The sequence below is a fragment of the Dermacentor andersoni genome, chromosome 8 (genome assembly GCF_023375885.2).
Source record: "Dermacentor andersoni chromosome 8, qqDerAnde1_hic_scaffold, whole genome shotgun sequence".
NCBI classification, from domain to species: Eukaryota; Metazoa; Arthropoda; class Arachnida; order Ixodida; family Ixodidae; genus Dermacentor; species Dermacentor andersoni.
The window spans coordinates 141,606,431-141,624,327 of record NC_092821.1 but is presented as its reverse complement, the minus strand read 5'-3'; the positions used below and the strand labels follow the sequence as shown (position 1 = coordinate 141,624,327).

Sequence of the window (17,897 nt, the reverse complement as noted above, 5' to 3'; positions counted from 1 at the left end):
AAATCCCAAGGCGCACTGGGAATCTCGATCAACATAGCTTTCAAATATAGGCACCTCGTTCGAGCCTTCAAACCAACTTTGGAAGATCTTAGATGCCCTGTGGTCGCTGAAATGTTCAATTCGGTTTGGTCATTCCATCAGTCTAGAAAAAAAAATGAAGGTGTTATCTAACAAGGATGAAACGACGAAAAATATCAGATTAAAAATAATTTTGCTTTGTGCTTCTTCGAACCTTGATGTGCTTTGACGTGTATCATGTACCATTTGACATTCAGTGCCGCCGTTTTTAACGCAAAGCAAAGAGCCATAGATGGAGTGGGTACGCTCTCTCCGTTTTAACAGGTAACACGCGTCGTTTCGAGCATATTTTGGCAGACCACGCAAGGGACCGTCTGTTATCCTGCCAATCTTCAAATACGGGCAATAAGACAAAAGCATTTAAAGAAATTCTTAGGTGTCGCTTTCGTTTTTCTGAAAAAGAAAACATCAAAAATACTAAAATGCTTGAATCAGAAGATCATTGAGTCACTCACTCTTTTTTTTAGAAACGAAAAGTAAGCCAGTAAATGATCTCTTAATAAATCAGTAGGCGTAGTAACAATGAACCGGTCTTTCGCCACTGGCCGAAGATACGCTCATTGTAAAAACAACTTTTTTTTTGTATTGTAGAAGAGTAACTTAAATTCAATTATCACGGGCTTTACAGAGCAACGATCTGATTAGGAGGCACGCCGAATAGTGGATGACTCCGGATTAATTCCAACTACCAGCGGGTTCTTCAACGTGCACGAGCGTTCCGTACTCGCATCTAAATGCGGCCGCCGCGGTCGGGATCGAACCCGCGACCTCCAGATCGGCAGCGCAACGCCATAGCCACTGGGCTACCGCGCCGGGGGTGAGCGTAACTCACTAACCCGCTTTGAAATTGATATTCCTCTTTAGCGGCCCTTTAGTGGCCCTTTAGTGGCCCTTTAGTGGCCCTTTAGTGGCCCTTTAGTGGCCCTAGTGACTTCGAACGCAAGGTCATGGCTGTGAAGAAACATTCCGAGACTCATGCTTGTTCTGACTTTATTGTTCTCTTTCGATTCTCTCGTCATAATTACCTCTACGAAACGTCTTGCGGGTTGCTCCCTTTCTCCCTTCGTTGCTGTAGGAGGGGAGGGCAGGTGCACCTTTGAGCAAGTCGGGGTCCCCTTTGAAGACCGCGAAACGGAGTCCCCTCTGCCAAAGAAGGGAGGGGGCGAGGGTGTGAGCGTTGCTGGGTGTATTGTCTGAACCCATCCCCGGATTCGTGAGCACGTTACAAAAGGTGCGACAGAGAGGGGGATGTGTGGTGTCATTGCACTGACCGTACAAGAGAGAAAGTTTGTTTGTTTGTTTGTTTGTTTGTTTGCTTGCCTGCTTGCTTGCGGGTTGGGGAGGAGATGGTACGTAGACGCCCTGGCCTCTGGGCACTGCAGCGAAGCAGCAGCTTCGAGTGGAGAACTTGTCAGCTTGACCGTTTGCAAAGCTGACACCCCCCCTACTCCTATCGCTCCGTCCTTCCTCAGACGCCGCCAGTCTACTTAGCGCGCTTCTTTTTGCCACGTGCACGCAAGCGCGGACGTCTTCGCATTTTTGTCTCTCAGTGGCGCCGGCTGTACGCCACTGCTCGTGTGCGAACTGTCGTCGGGTGATTGAGAAAGCAGCGGGCGCGAAGTGCGAGTCGCGGTCGAAGCGTCTCTGGCGCGGTTCGGTCCGATACGGCTCGCGCGGGAATGGACTGGGGCAAGCCCGCGAGGGCGATGCGATGGATACTGCGACGTTCGGATGCGACGACGACGTCCTCCTCTGCCGCGAGCAAGTAGCCGAGGACAGGTACATACCGGTTTCCTTCTCGCTGCTTCGAAGAACGAAGGGAAGCGGGCGAAGTCAGTTTCACGTTCGTTCTACTCGTTTGGCCCCTTTTGGAGGGAAAAGCTCTCGAGGTCTTGTCACTCTGGGTCATTCATTTGACCGGAGTGTGTGGTACACGCGTAGCGTAGCGAAATACTCTGACCCAGAAGTCTCTTACCACGTTTCTGTTTGTGAACTCGTTTCGCAGCCACCTGTTCGCCATCAGCAGCGCCGCCTACTCGAAGATGAGCAAGGACAGCGAGGACCAGGTGATCGTCATCAGGTGAACGCACGCTGCTTGTTTTCTTTCCTTCCCTTTTTTTCTTTTTTTGCGGTTGACTCCGAGGGCGCGCACTCACCTTCTGTAACGAACAGTACTGGCCTTCGCATGTGCGGTTTGATCATAGACGGCTGCGTTGTCATGAAGTGTTACACTGTGTGTGTCGCGGTTTCAGGGTCCGCTGCACGTCAGTCTGTATAAGTATACGGCTACATGTGAGTCTCTAAAGATGACTCAACCGTTGCTCTCATAACTAGGCGTGGTCGCTCGCTTCGGAAACTATTGGCACGTTAGCATAAAACAGGCGACCACCCTCTCTACCATACTTATGCTAACGCAGTAGTCTAATTCGTGCGCGTGTGCGATACAATGCCGGCTTACCAGAACGACCTCTTGCGAGCACAAGCGAAAGTATAAATGCACCCTCCGTCGCGCCGTGCGAGAACTCGTGCGAAGCTGTTCCGTACTTCACGAGGGAGTTTACGGCAATTCCTTTCGTCCTTAGCCCGCCAACACCCCTACGTAATCCTAGTGATACTAACATCGGTTCTTCTTGGTAGCCTTACGAAGCTGAAGAGCAGCCGAAAGCTCGCATCACTCCCCCTTCCCCCTGTCTTTCTTTGCACGTAAACGAATTGTTTATTTCTCCAGTTCGTTCAAATAGAAGCGCATTTTACGATAATGGAAGCCTTCAGGGCTTGCGCTCAGTGCGCCCTCCCCCCCCCCCCCACCACTTCCGGTTCCGGATCCCCTGGTTGGATATGTCCAGCGCTTCTCCGCGTCCCTTAGCGTTCCCGCGCGTCCATTCGATGATAATACGCAGCGCCAAACGTGTTCAAATCGCCACCACCTGTCGACCGTGTACTTCGCTGCGAGTTCTCACGCCCCGGAATCTCTCTGTGCCCCCCTCCCCCACTCCACGCAGCGGCGAGAGCGGCGCCGGCAAGACGGAGAGCACCAAGCTGGCGCTGCAGTACCTGGCCGCGGTGAACCGGAGCCCGAGCAACCTGGTCACCGAGCAGATCCTCGAGGCCTCGCCGCTCCTCGAGGCGTTCGGCAACGCCAAGACGGTGCGCAACGACAACTCGTCGCGGTTCGGCAAGTACCTGCGGCTCTTCTTCCGCGACGGCGTCATCACGGGCGCCAACACCACGGACTACCTGCTCGAGAAGTCGCGCATCGTCACGCAGGTGAGCAGGGCCTTGCCGCTCGCAGCCACAGACACCCCCGGCAAGACAGAGAAAATGATGCACGAAAGGCGGGGTGGTTAACCAGCACTGAGCCCAGTTGCCTACCTTACACTGGGGGAAGGGGGTGGGAGACCGCTTTGCTGCTTGCAGGAACAGATCTCCGGCAAGGGAGAGAGAGAGAAAACGATAAACGAAAGGCAGGGTGGTTAACCAGTCCTAGGTTAACCACCCTGTCCAGTCCTGTTAACCAGTCCTGAAACGCGGAGCTTGCAGTTCCCATAACTCACTATAGCGCCGAAGTTTCCTTTAGTGACTTTTGCAGGAACCTCTAATGCTCTTGTATTTTGTAAAATGCGTTGTAAATAAAGAATGAACGAATGAAAAAAAAAAAAAAAAAACAGTCGCTGGTGGCGACGGGTAATGGCGCAGTGACGAACCATAACGTGATTTTTAGAATTTTGCTTTCAGGAAACATTCTCTTTCAAAGAAAACGAACGCGGGGACACACGCGTTAACTCTATATAACGGTTTTGTTGCGAAAAGACAAAAATTAACGAAGACAGGGCGAAGTACGCGTTCGTCTATAATATTCGAGGGTGTTCTTGAGTTTGACCTGGGGCGCTGTAACGTGAAGCTATTCCGATCTGTTTCCATCAGAATTCTGCGCCGCTAGCCCTCCACGACAATTGGTCAAACATTATCCAGGGGCCCTATAACGTAAAACTATTCCAATATGTTTTTATTCCAATCTCCTGACATCAAATTTGCGTTACGTCACACGCAAGCATCGGGCGGTGACCCGCAGGGTTGTCTGAGTAGACCAATAAAATGCTCTCCTCGTTTATAGGAAGTCACTTTTGTTTGCTAGAAAAATGAATAACATTGACTACACTGAGCGGCTTGTCTTATCTAATTGGCTCACAAGAGGAGAGGAGCGCGCTCAAGTGGAGATGGATTCGATGGGGCCAAGCCAGCGCAATGAAAATCGATAACCGGATGAAGAGGGTGGTGCCGGCGTCTGTGATTGGTCTGCTTTCCCTTACTTATCTTGCGGTGGCTGGTCGAAAATCGCGACGGCATGCAGCGGAAGGTTAAGAATGCCGCTAAAACGGATCCTCAGCAAAGAATAGCTGGCAGAACGAGGTTGTAAACATGCCGAAAGTGCTCGAAAACGTTACACGGGCACGCAAAAAGTTTATAATACGCAAATGAACCCATGCTCTCCGGCTGGTTCGAGTAGCCAGCGCCTGAGCCATCGGTGGCAGCCATCTTTTATTCCTTTCGGAATAGGGCAGCCTGGGCCTATTCAGAAGAAAACTCAGTTCTGTTCGGCATATTAATGCATCTTTAACGCGTACACGTCACTTTGACGTGGTGAGTTCTCACGGTTTTGTGACGTCGCATGACAGGTAGGTGAAGTGGTTGTTGCCCGAAAACTTTTGACCAATAGCCGAGCGCTAATGGGCAAAAGGCGTCGAATCATAAACAACCATTTTTCTTTTGTTCTTTCCAATCATGCATAATCAGTGTGTTCACGTCATATCAAATGGGGAGCTATCGCGGTTTTCGTGACGTCGCGTGACAGACAGGCAAAGTGGGGGTGGTTCAAAAAAGTTTTTGACCAATGGCGGAGGGCTGCTTGCAGAATTGGAATAGAAAAGTTTGGAATAGCTTTACGTTATAGCGCCCCAGGTCACCAGCCCCACTTCACCTCTCTGTCACGCGACATTACGAAAACGGCTCATATGACGAAAATCTCATATGACGTGTACACACTGACTGTGCGCGATTAGACCCAGCCGAAGGAAAAATAGAAATATGACCGGTTCTACGCCTTTTTGCCATCAGCCCTCCACTATTGGTCGGAATCTTTCGGGCTGCGCCCACTTCGCCTGGCTGTCAGGCGACGTGCGAAAAAAAACTGCAACAACTCAGGACGCCAAAGCGACGTGTATGTACTAAATATATATGCATTAATATTCCGAACAAAACTGATTTTTTTTTTCGGTACAGCCGGTGACTGCCCCGTTCTGAACGGAATAAAAGTTGGCACTGTGGCAACTCGGTGCTGCCAGGCAGAATGTATTTTGCTGCGTATAATAAAAAAAGAAATATTGTGTGGCGGTATAACGTTCTTGAGCCCTTTCGGCACGTATACGACATCGCTCTGGTAACTCTTCTTCGCTGAGGAACCATTTTAGAAAGGCATTTTTCACCTTACGCTGCACCCCGCCGCGACTTTCCATCAACCGCCGCAAACGAAGCAAAGGGAATCGGACCAATCGCAGGCGGCGCCACCGCCTTCCTCATCCGGCTGTCTACTTTCACTGCGCTAGGTCGGAGCCACCGAAATCCTCTCCGCTTATGCGTGCTCCTGGCCTTTGGTGAGCCAATTAGATAAGAATGTCCTGTCAAGGTATAGGAATAATGTTATTCGCTTTCAAAGCAAACAAAAGTTACCGCCTTTAAACGAGGAGAGCGGTTGATTGGGCGCGGTTCCAATAACACTGCTACTCACCACCCGAGGATTTCGTTGGCGATTGAGTAAATTTGATATCGGTAGTTCGGAATAACATCGCAATCGAATAGTTTCACGTTATCCGGCTCCTTTACAAGTCCGGTATTCATAGGAACTTCGTGCCTCGAGAATACAGTTCCGTTTCTTGAACAATTAAAGACATGTTCTCAATGTCGCCCCGTTGCAATTTCGCAATGTCGTGTTGGGATGATGCAATAAAACTGACTCCTTGCCTTATCGCACCGTTCTCGCCGCCTTTCCCGTGCTGCAGGCCACCGAGGAGCGCAACTACCACGTCTTCTACGAGCTCCTGGCCGGCCTTTCGGATAAGGACAAGGAGAAGTACGGTCTCCAGACGGCTGACAAGTACTTTTACCTTAACCAGGTACTTCCTGCTGCTAAAGGTGTAGCTCTCTTGAGCCATGGTCTCCCACGTGCTGCCTAGGGATGTTTTCGCCCAACTATCGGTGCAGTTCTGTGCACCTAAGGTTAACGCAGCCGTTTCTTTTTTTTTTTTGTTCACTCAAGTTGATTATGAACAGCAACTTACTGGAGGCGCGGTGCGAGAAACGGCTTGTTTGAAAGGTGCGGTAGAAACCATTCTTAAAGGTAACGCCCAACCGCCGTAATATAATTAATATGAAGAGCGCATTCGTTCACCTTTTATGAGAAATAAGTGGTTGTTATAATCATTTGGAGAGACGTAAATTTCTGAATTAAAAAAGTCATTGTTTCGCCCTCAACGCTGTAGGCACTGACAGCGATAACAAAGTATTAGACAACAACACGAAGTAACACACGTACTTTTATCGGCCTTATTGCAGTAAAGATTCCCTTACTCCTTCAAATAATTGAATTAAATTATGGGGCTTTACGTGCGAAAACCACGATTTGATTATGAGGCACGCCGTAGTGGGGAACTCCGGAAATTTTGAGCACCTGCTCTTCTTTAACGGGCACCTAAATGTAAGTACACGGGTGTTTTCACATTTCGCCCCCAATCGAAATGCGGCCACCGTGGCCAATTCAAATAACAAGCATCACGTGACGCGTGCACGTGCAAACGTGAACAGATCTTACTCGACGACCAGGAACGCTGGCTGTCGCAACGCTGGCCCGATGAAGAACGACGGCAGCTGAAAGGAAACGCTTCGTGCTTCCTCTCGCTTCACCCCGTCTGGGAAACTCGAGCTTGCGCGACCTCCAACACTAGGAGCGCGGGAACGCAGCGCGCACGAAGCTATCAGCCATCTCGGCTCGCCCTGAGCCTTTCCACACTGCGTAGATTACCCCCAAGGTACGGCGCGTGGGCCGCGAACGCACTCGGCCGACGCGCGCACAGCCATTTACAGCCACGGCCGGGCTATATGGAGGAGACGTGCGCTCACCTGCACGCCCCCCCCCCCCCCCCCCCCCTCTTACCCTAGCGCGCGCTTGATCGCGTTGCCTCGCGTTCACCTTAGGCGTACGGGCTTGTGCGACCAACTCTAACTATTAATGCAATTTCTGTAAGGCCACACATGTCAGCGAACTCACTGCAATTTCCTTCTTTCCTTCCCTCCTCTTTCTCCCTGTTATCTTTGTTTTCCCCTTTCCCTTTCCCCCGGTGTAGGGTAGCCAACCGGACATGATTCTGGTTAACCTCCCTGCCTTCTTCTTATCTCTTTTCCTCCCTCCCCCTCCATCTGGAAAACTACTGCAAGTACGTTCGGTAGCATGCACACCGCTCCGCATGTCCACGGCAGTGCCGTAATGCTAAAGCTTTCTTACCTAGACGCACGCAACGACAGCGTCTCGAGGATATCGAGTCAGCAGGGCACGGACTTTCGATAATGCCACCAATGCGTAAACGGAGTGTTGCCGTATAACCTGACCTAGTGTCACGACATGGCCGTAATACCAACGTCGACCTGCCGCGCACGGCAACGTTGCTCGAATCGTTCGCCGCAGGGAAGAACAATTCTGATACCTGCGTCGGTCGCCGCGAATGCTTTATTTATTTATTTATTTATTTATTTATTTATTTATTTATTTATTTATTGCAGGGTGGCGCCATCGAGATGGCATGCAAGGACGACGCCGAGGACTTCCGGTCGCTGCTCTCGGCCATGCAGGTGCTCGGCATGAGCTCCGAGGAGCAGGACGCCATCTTCCGCATCCTGGCCGCCGTGCTGCACCTCGGGAACGTCTACTTCCACCGGAAGCCCGTGAGAACTCTGCTACTTTTTTGCCTCGAGAGATCGATTGATTGATTCTTTATTGGTTTATCACATATTTATTTATTTATTTATTGTACATACTTTCAAGGCCGGCAGGCACAACAGAAAGGAGTGGTAGAGTACATTATTTGCAGAACGAGAGAATAATAAAAAAATAATGAAGGAACTATAAGGCACTTTGAACAGCAAGCTTGAAATTGGTGCTGTCACAAATGGCGACTAAGGAGGCGGGAAGGCGGTTCCATGCAGTGGCGGTTCTTGGTAAAAATGAAGAATGGTATAAATTAGTGCGGCAAGATGTGCGGCAACACATAGATGTGTTGGGAGGCAAAGAGAAGAGCCATTCAAGGATGGCTTGAGGGAGTCATTCGCCCCCATACTGGCAAAGACAACAGCAAAGGCACACACCTTTTGTTCACATGGTCATACACTTTTACAGCACTATCATAATAAACACAACATTGTCATACACTTTGACAAAACCATAAAATTAAGCACATCATTAGTTACTGTCCTACGTAGGGCATCATGCGTTAGCATACGTAACTTCACCTCAGCGTCGAATGACACAACCATTACAGTAGACGCAACCAGATACAGTAGAAGCAGTGAGAGCTTAGTGTGAGTCAATTGACGTGGTCTTAACTTTAGCCTATTAAAAGCGTATCGAGTGTGGGTCAACTGACGCCTTCTCCTCTTCAGTCAATTAAGTATCTTTTGAGAGCGCTCGTTGGAAAATTCACGTTGAATTGATTTCCCTTAGACTCAAAGGGAACGTGACACGCAGTCAATTAAAGCTCAAAGCGCATTTTCGTAAAGCGATCCGAGGCAAAAAAAAAAAAAAAGAGCGGAAGAACAAAGCAACAGTTTTCACAACGCGGAACCCTTTACATATAAAGGCGAATTTTGGGTCCCTCGTGCCCGAAAGAGAGAGTTTAACAAAAGGCCACGTGTTATGGCACAGTACAGTGTGTTCGTATTTGTAAAACTCCTAGAACACAGTGAATGCTGCAACATCTACGTGACCAAAGTAAAAAAAATAAATAAAAAAAACATGCGTGCACAGGCTTTCTAACGTACCAAACTAACAGAGAAAAATGATCAGCGAGTGAATTGAATAGTGTTATCGTAAAGGTAAAAGACTAGGTGATAAACAATTCGCAGTTCCTCCCGAAACGCTAAGCACCGATTGCGACAGCACATTATTAGATAGCTGTACGAAGTAAGGATAGTAGTTTTATCGGCCGTATAATTTTGTAAACATTCGCTTACTAACTAAATTAACAATGACAGAATATGTAAGCGTGACTCACCCAGGACGTAGAAAGAAACAGACAGACAGAGAAACGCTGTCTTTGCGTGCCTGCTTCTTTCTACGTCCTTGTTCTGTCGCGCTTACACATTCCATCATGGATTCAAACCAAGTTGTCCGCCAACGTGTTTTAACTAAACTAACCAGTGCGGTGTGACGCGCCCACAGGTAAACATGAATACATCTCGCTCGATGAGTGTGAAAGCTCGCTGTCAAAATTCTGGAGTTAGGAATCGCGGCAGCAGGAAGTGAATTGACCTTCACGCATCTCTCGCTTCAACGCGAACGAAACGTCGAAAGCAGAGCACGTACGAAGCTACCGGAACACATCGCAGATCGCTTTCAAGACACGCGAGCGCCGGCAACGCGTCCCTACGGCGTCCGCCAAGAAGTACAACGGGGCGTGGCACTCGCGCAGGCGCCGGACGTTTGCGCGCATGCGCGAGTTAAGAGCGGGTGCGAGAGAGAAAATGTGGGGGCTTCTGCTCCTTGAACAAACTCCGTAGGCCTAGGCACTACGGAGTTTGTGAGCGCGTGTTCCATGCTAACCTAACCTAACGTTAACCTAACCTAACGACGCCGAGACAGAAAGACAATAATCCGCACGGCGTAACCGCTGTGAGAATACGCCGCGCCCCTCTATCGCGTTTGATGCTAACCTAACCTAACGTTAACCTAACCTAACGACGCCGAGACAGAAAGACAATTATCCGCACGGCGTAACCGCTGTGAGAATACGCCGCGCCCCTCTATCGCGTTTGATGCTAACCTAACCTAACGTTAACCTAACCTAACGACGCCGAGACAGAAAGACAATAATCCGCACGGCGTAACCGCTGTGAGAATACGCCGCGCCCCTCTATCGCGTTTGATGCTAACCTAACCTAACGTTAACCTAACCTAACGACGCCGAGACAGAAAGACAATAATCCGCACGGCGTAACCGCTGTGAGAATACGCCGCGCCCCTCTATCGCGTTTGATGCTAACCTAACCTAACGTTAACCTAACCTAACGACGCCGAGACAGAAAGACAATTATCCGCACGGCGTAACCGCTGTGAGAATACGCCGCGCCCCTCTATCGCGTTTGATGCTAACCTAACCTAACGTTAACCTAACCTAACGACGCCGAGACAGAAAGACAATTATCCGCACGGCGTAACCGCTGTGAGAATACGCCGCGCCCCTCTATCGCGTTTGATGCTAACCTAACCTAACGTTAACCTAACCTAACGACGCCGAGACAGAAAGACAATAATCCGCACGGCGTAACCGCTGTGAGAATACGCCGCGCCCCTCTATCGCGTTTGATGCTAACCTAACCTAACGTTAACCTAACCTAACGACGCCGAGACAGAAAGACAATTATCCGCACGGCGTAACCGCTGTGAGAATACGCCGCGCCCCTCTATCGCGTTTGATGCTAACCTAACCTAACGTTAACCTAACCTAACGACGCCGAGACAGAAAGACAATTATACGCACGGCGTAACCGCTGTGAGAATACGCCGCGCCCCTCTATCGCGTTTGATGCTAACCTAACCTAACGTTAACCTAACCTAACGACGCCGAGACAGAAAGACAATTATCCGCACGGCGTAACCGCTGTGAGAATACGCCGCGCCCCTCTATCGCGTTTGATGCTAACCTAACCTAACGTTAACCTAACCTAACGACGCCGAGACAGAAAGACAATTATCCGCACGGCGTAACCGCTGTGAGAATACGCCGCGCCCCTCTATCGCGTTTGATGCTAACCTAACCTAACGTTAACCTAACCTAACGACGCCGAGACAGAAAGACAATAATCCGCACGGCGTAACCGCTGTGAGAATACGCCGCGCCCCTCTATCGCGTTTGATGCTAACCTAACCTAACGTTAACCTAACCTAACGACGCCGAGACAGAAAGACAATTATCCGCACGGCGTAACCGCTGTGAGAATACGCCGCGCCCCTCTATCGCGTTTGATGCTAACCTAACCTAACGTTAACCTAACCTAACGACGCCGAGACAGAAAGACAATAATCCGCACGGCGTAACCGCTGTGAGAATACGCCGCGCCCCTCTATCGCGTTTGATGCTAACCTAACCTAACGTTAACCTAACCTAACGACGCCGAGACAGAAAGACAATAATCCGCACGGCGTAACCGCTGTGAGAATACGCCGCGCCCCTCTATCGCGTTTGATGCTAACCTAACCTAACGTTAACCTAACCTAACGACGCCGAGACAGAAAGACAATTATCCGCACGGCGTAACCGCTGTGAGAATACGCCGTGCCGCCCTAACGCCTTTTAAGCTAATTTAACGTAACATAAGTTAACTTAAACCTAACCTAAACCTAAGCTAACCTAACCTAACGTGGACGAGACGCAAAGCCAATCGTCCTTACGGCGTGACATCAGGCAATCGCGTTTTCAACCGTGGTTGCTAAGGCGCTGTGCGTTTATTTCCCTCAAAGGGGACCACTCGAAAATGCTCCCGAAAAGTGCAGGAGAGCAGGCCCGGCCTCTACTACGACCCATATTGCTCCCCCGGGAAAATCAGTGATGTTTCTTTTTTCTTGAAGGTAGACTGCTGTAAGGCGCGAAAAAGTTATAATCCGACATGACTGACTCAGCACCGCACGCGCGACAAAGTCCGTCCGACGTCCCTTTAGACAGCGATCACCAAATGACCCAGCGGTCAGTGCGCGTTGGGTCAGCTGTTTCACCGCGCCGGCAGCCAGCGTGCAAGCGTAAACAATATCGACCCCTTTCAGCAGTTTCGGTACGCCTAGGGTCACACACATACAAGACGCGCTAAGAAGGTTCACCGGACCGCCTAGTCAGATATTCAAGGAGCACCAGGACCGCAGTAATGTCATTGGAGCCAAGGTCTAGCATCATATGCGTGCATGTTATGTCAAACAAACACCATTGTCAGACTGCTTTGCTCAATGATATATTTTAGTGTAATTTTCAGAATACGTCGCCGCCTTCCCAATCATGAAAGCAAGTAAAAGAGTTTGGTGCAGGATGTAAGTGCTTTATCTAAACACAGTGAAAGCTTAAAAAAAATTTTCGAAAAGCCTAGATTTGTTGTCAAAATCGTGATCATTTGCACTTAATATAGAGACGGTGCAAATTGATTGCTTTCTTGTTTCCTTCTTTCTTTTCCGTTTCTGCTCTTGCTGCCACTGCCCCTGCTGCCATCAACCGCATTTTTATTCCTGTCTGAGTCTGTTTGAGTGCTCACTTTGTTTTCCCTAACTCACCGCATGAACTTTCGAGATGCAGCACGCACATCGGTCCGCCTCACGTAACGGTAGAGATCACCTATCTTTCGCTCAGATAATATATATATATATATATATATATATATATATATATATATATATATATATATATAGAGAGAGAGAGAGAGAGAGAGAGAGAGAGTGAGATGGTAATGTCACATTTATTTATTTACATGTACCTTACCGGCTTTCGAGAAGGCATTGTGTAAGAAGGGTGGCAGTACGGTAACATAGTAGTGTGCAATCGGGAAAAAAAAAAAACATCAGTACAATGAAAGGAATGTTCGCGCAACATGGAAAATAACTAGGACATTAGCAAATACAATAAGTAGAGCAACAACAAATATATGTATATATGTCAGATTCCACGGAAAGCGGGAATAGTTGTTATTCGAAGCATTTCCTTGGTAGCTGGCTATATCTAGCATAGCATAGGTTTCCGCAAAGCCTTAGTCGATGGAGCTGCCGTGTTCGCGTAAGGCAAGCAGTTCTGTGTGCGCGACGCGAGCATGCGTGTGTGGTGCGACGAGAGTAGCAAGACGACGATGACGACGACGCTAACAACGATCGTACGACGGCAACGGCATGATTTGCATTCCGGCCCTTCGATGCGCGACTCTATACGACATGCCGATTCTTCGGTTCTCCGTAGACACTGTGGTCACTGAGGTGGGGGGGGGGGGGGAGGCGTAAAGCGATATAAACGCGCCGTTTGTGACGTCATCTGCGACTAAATGTTATGTAGGCTTGCATGACTATATGTCTAGGCCACGTGGTCTGTGCTGAAACGACGTTCGCATTTGTACTGGGGCGAAGGAGCGCCGCTTAAAGACATGTTCAACCTAAACCCATCATGAAGGCGGTACAACCGGGGCGCGAAACTCCCTATACATCCCTAGGGACATTCGGTCCCATGCCGATGTGCGGTGGCAGCGCCGCTTCCACCACTGGCGGTTGCCGGACATCCAACTGGATATAATTCACAAACAAAAACAATACCTCCACGACGTCACTGATGAGGTCAGAAGGTCGAGGGAGAGGGCGCCCCGCTGGAAGGAAGAGGCTCACCGTGAAGCCCTCCTTTCCCACTGCGCTTGCAAATTCGTTCGGGTTCTAAATAAATATATTTACTTCCTCATCGTGTACGTGTCTAGTCTATAGATTCAACGGGACGTTTCATTTTTTTTCTTTTCCTTCCCTCTTTCTTTCACCGTCGTTGTCGTGTGATGCATTGTCGCTTCACTTCTAACGGCGAGTAGCACCGGAAATAACGTCAGGTCTGGCAACGTTGTCATTTTCGAGTAAGTTGTTGGATTACAACTGCCAGCCATTGTGATTTGGAACTGTACGCATCAAATCATGATGTCTACAGGATGGGATGCGTACAGCATCAAAACAGCACAGAAGGTTGAACAGAATTGTTCGGGTCTCTTTGGTTGAGGAAGATGCGCGGGAACATGCAATGCGCTCAGATTTTTTTCATGGAATTAAGGGCAGCTTTGGTTGCACAAAAAATTAACCGCATAACGGGTTCACACCTGAGTTGAGCTTATCTCGTGTTACTTGAGTCTTACTTGGTAGAGCGCAGGAACCATTTCTAGCAAACATCTTTGTCCAACGTCTCCCTCTGACGTGTCGTATGAGAGACTCCACAGGAGTGCCTTCGGAACCCTTTGTCGAACCGGGTCGGAACGGGTTCTCCAATGCGTTCATGTTTGGGTTCGGTTCCAAAATGGCGGAAAAATAACCGTTAGGTTCAGTTCCGGCTTGGTTTGACACCCTTCTCATGACGCGTGTTCCTCAAACTGTCGGCCGAACTCCGGCACTGAGCCGCTGAATAATAATAATAATAATAATAATAATAATAATAATAATAATAATAATAAACTTTTGGTCCTCATCCCGAAATATTTATGCTCTTGATTCTATGCTGAGTTACCTCAAAGAGTCACACTGACCCACTGTAGAAATTTTGTAATCGGACATTAACCTTGAAACAGTTGTCACTGTAGCTGGTGAGCAGGGTACGACGACAAACTAACAAGTGCATTGTTGTTGCGAGAGAGAGAGAAAGAGAGAAACAGAAGGGGGAAAGGCAGGGATACATGTTACATGTAACAAATTAACGCTATGAGGGAGCATGTGATACTTGGTGGTAATGCCCGTCGATCTGATTTGCAAATAGCAGATGACAGAGTTCGTGCATTACCAAGTAGGAGCTTGCTACATGACGAGAAAAGAAACAAGTTGGGACTCAACATGTTCTTCTTCAACTGCCAAAAAACGCCATTAAAAGCAAGTAAGCTTCTATGTCAAATTTTAGCATTCCTCCTGGGTACGATACAAAACTGTAGACTGCTTCTTTCCTGATAAGGCTCACGGCCCACTATCTGGCGAACTTGCAACCATTTCATGGTGAGCGCGTAGTTCAAGAGGACCTGTTGTCATTATAGTGAACGCTGAGCTTCTTATGGCTTGGCGTGGGCAGCTTGCAGACCAGTAACGTCTCTTCTGTCCATATTCTTGAAAAGAGAAATGATGAAACCATGACAAACATGCAAGCAGAAAAGCGTGAAGCAAAAGTTAGTCAAATAAATGAACAAATCACGGTTTTAGTTGAAGTGTTCAGAAGCATAGCTTGCGAGGATTCTGGCTGTGTGGTGACACATTCACTGTTGACTTCTACGTCCAGAGACAATAGAGTCCAAAGGGGTGATCAAACATGAGCAGCGCCTTGGAGGCTGGAGGCAAAAGCAGAAAGAACCTCAATTACTATGGTGGAAATGTGGGTGAGTTTGTGATTCATGTATGACTAAGAACAGTGCCCAAAACGCTCCATGGCAGAAAAGCATACACACACACACACACACACAACACTGTTTTGAGTTTGCATTTCTTTCAGTGGTGTCCTTGTGTGGGCTGTGCTTAGTGAAGCCGCGACTAAATCTTTGGCCAGATACTAGGTATAAACACAGTAATTCTATTTTGTATCAAATGCTATTAATCCAACTGTATCACCGGAAGTACATTTGCACTAATGTGCAGTTAATTTATCACAGGGATCATTCATGCAGACACAGCCAAAACTATTTATTTTTTACACTGTACTCCGTGTTAGGAATTTTAGCGACGTGACAAAATAACTAGAGCCTTGTTTGAATTGCCTTTGAAGAGCAATAACGTTATTACAATTTTCACATTGAAAAAAAAATGACTACAGGAATCTGTTTTTTGTCCGCCTCGCAACCGAAGACATTCGTAGTTGTTAATGCGAAACAGGGTTTTTTATACTCACCGGTGCACACACCCAGAGGCTGCAAGGTTAATCCGCTTTCTTGGGTAGTTTCCAGACAGACTGTGCTCGGTTCCAGCGACGAGTTTTCACGCTAGCTAGGATATTTTCTTCAAGCGACGCATTATTACGCTGCCAGAGGCGGCGGTTCATTGACGACGGAAGCCGTGTATGTAGCCATAATGCCAGTGAAAGGTCGCAGCTGATGAAATTCACCGTCTTTAAACACGTTCGCCTCGTAGCGGCTATCGAATGTTGGACGCATTAACTGGCTGAGATATTATTGTGGTCTAAGTAAAACGAACCGGCGTGATGCTGCACAAAGGAAACGACCACCCCGTTCGCAAATAAAGCCGCCGTACAATTTGAATCGATAAACGGCACGGACTGCAATCGATACCGGTGGGCTGCTGCTTATCACACGTCAGCGGGGTCTCGAAACCTTTAATCAAGTAATAAAGCACAGGGTTTAATAACGTAAGTCCAATAAATACAACTGTCTGCTTATTCTGCAAAAAAACTACACGTTAACTATGTTTGACGGTTGCTATGTGTACATTTATACATCAAAAATTTATCCGCGTTGGGAGCCCCTAGCAGAAAAAAATACAAATTAAAGTATGCGACAAAATTACCGTATAGCTCCACTTGCGCGCTTATGCTGGAATGCGCCGCGGTTGATTTTTCGCCCTCTGTGGCAATCGCTGCAACTTGAGAGTGTTCGGGGCCTGACCGTACTGCCTAGGCAGAGTCAGATATTCAAGGAGCGTATGCTCAAAAGTCCGCGCATGCGAGCGCCATTGGAGCCAGGGGTCTTGCATCATATGCGTGCATGTTATCTCAAGCAAACATCGTCCGCGGACTGCTTTGCTCAGTGATATATTTGAATGTAATTTTCAGAATACGTCGCAGCCTTCATAATTATGAAAGCACGCAAAAGAATTTGGTCCAAAATGTAAGTCCTTTATCTAAATACACTGAATGCTTAAAATGTTTTTTTGAAAAGCTTGAATTTGTTGCCCAAATCGTGATCTTTTGCACTTATTACAGAGAGGCAGCAAATTGCTTGCTTTCTTGCTTTCTAGTTTCTTTCTTTTCCGTTTCTGCTCTTGCTGCCACTGCCCCTGCTGCCGTCAACCGTTTTTTAGAGCGAAAGCTTTACTGGCCGCGAACTTGCGATTTCGCCGTGGCCGTGCTCCCAGGAGGCACATGACGTCACACCGCGTTCCTCGTCGTTGCGTTCGCCTCCGCTCGCTTCGCCAGCTGCGTCGCATGCCTGATAACATGTCGGAGGATTGAAAACGAGAGCTCGCGTGCGCCGCAACCACAGTTGAGGCGGCAGTATGGACGGCGATAATTCTGATAAGCAGGAGGAGGCCTGGAATCGACATCGGAACGAGATGAAGAGGAAACGAATCGCCCAGGAAACAGACGAACAGCGCGCCGAACGACTGGCTAAACGCCGCAACATAGCTAGACAACCAGATTAACCTCGACTTGAAATCAAGGTTAACCGAGGCTAACCATGCTATGCCTTAGCTTTCGATACGTATATCCGGGCATAGCCGAGCTAAGCCACTGCCAATTTTTTTTCCCTAACTCACCGCATGAACTTTCGAGATGCAGTACGCAAATCGGTCCGCCTCACGTAAGGTTAGAGATAGACTATCTTTCGCTCAGATTATATATATATATATATATATATATATATATATATATATATATATATATATATATATATATATATATATATATATATATATATATATATGCAAGGTTCCCAACTATCATGAACCAATGCACCAAGATTTAAAAATAAAGAAATGCCATATATATACATATATGTGTGTGACATTTCCATCTCTCTCTCTCTCTCTCTCTCTCTCTCTCTCTCTCTCTCTATATATATATATATATATATATATATAT

The 17,897-nt window shown here is 48.0% G+C and overlaps 1 protein-coding gene across 1 annotated transcript in view; it reads left to right on the top strand.

Annotated features, from left to right (window-relative positions):
* Myo10A (unconventional myosin 10A) overlaps window positions 1-17,897 on the top strand; it is a 118,412-nt gene that overhangs the window by 9,681 nt on the left and 90,834 nt on the right. The window contains exons 5-8 of the mRNA XM_072284133.1: window positions 2,084-2,158; window positions 3,081-3,345; window positions 6,135-6,248; window positions 7,909-8,070. Coding sequence (XP_072140234.1) covers window positions 2,084-2,158; window positions 3,081-3,345; window positions 6,135-6,248; window positions 7,909-8,070 — 616 coding nt within the window. The remainder of the gene's footprint in view (window positions 1-2,083; window positions 2,159-3,080; window positions 3,346-6,134; window positions 6,249-7,908; window positions 8,071-17,897) is intronic.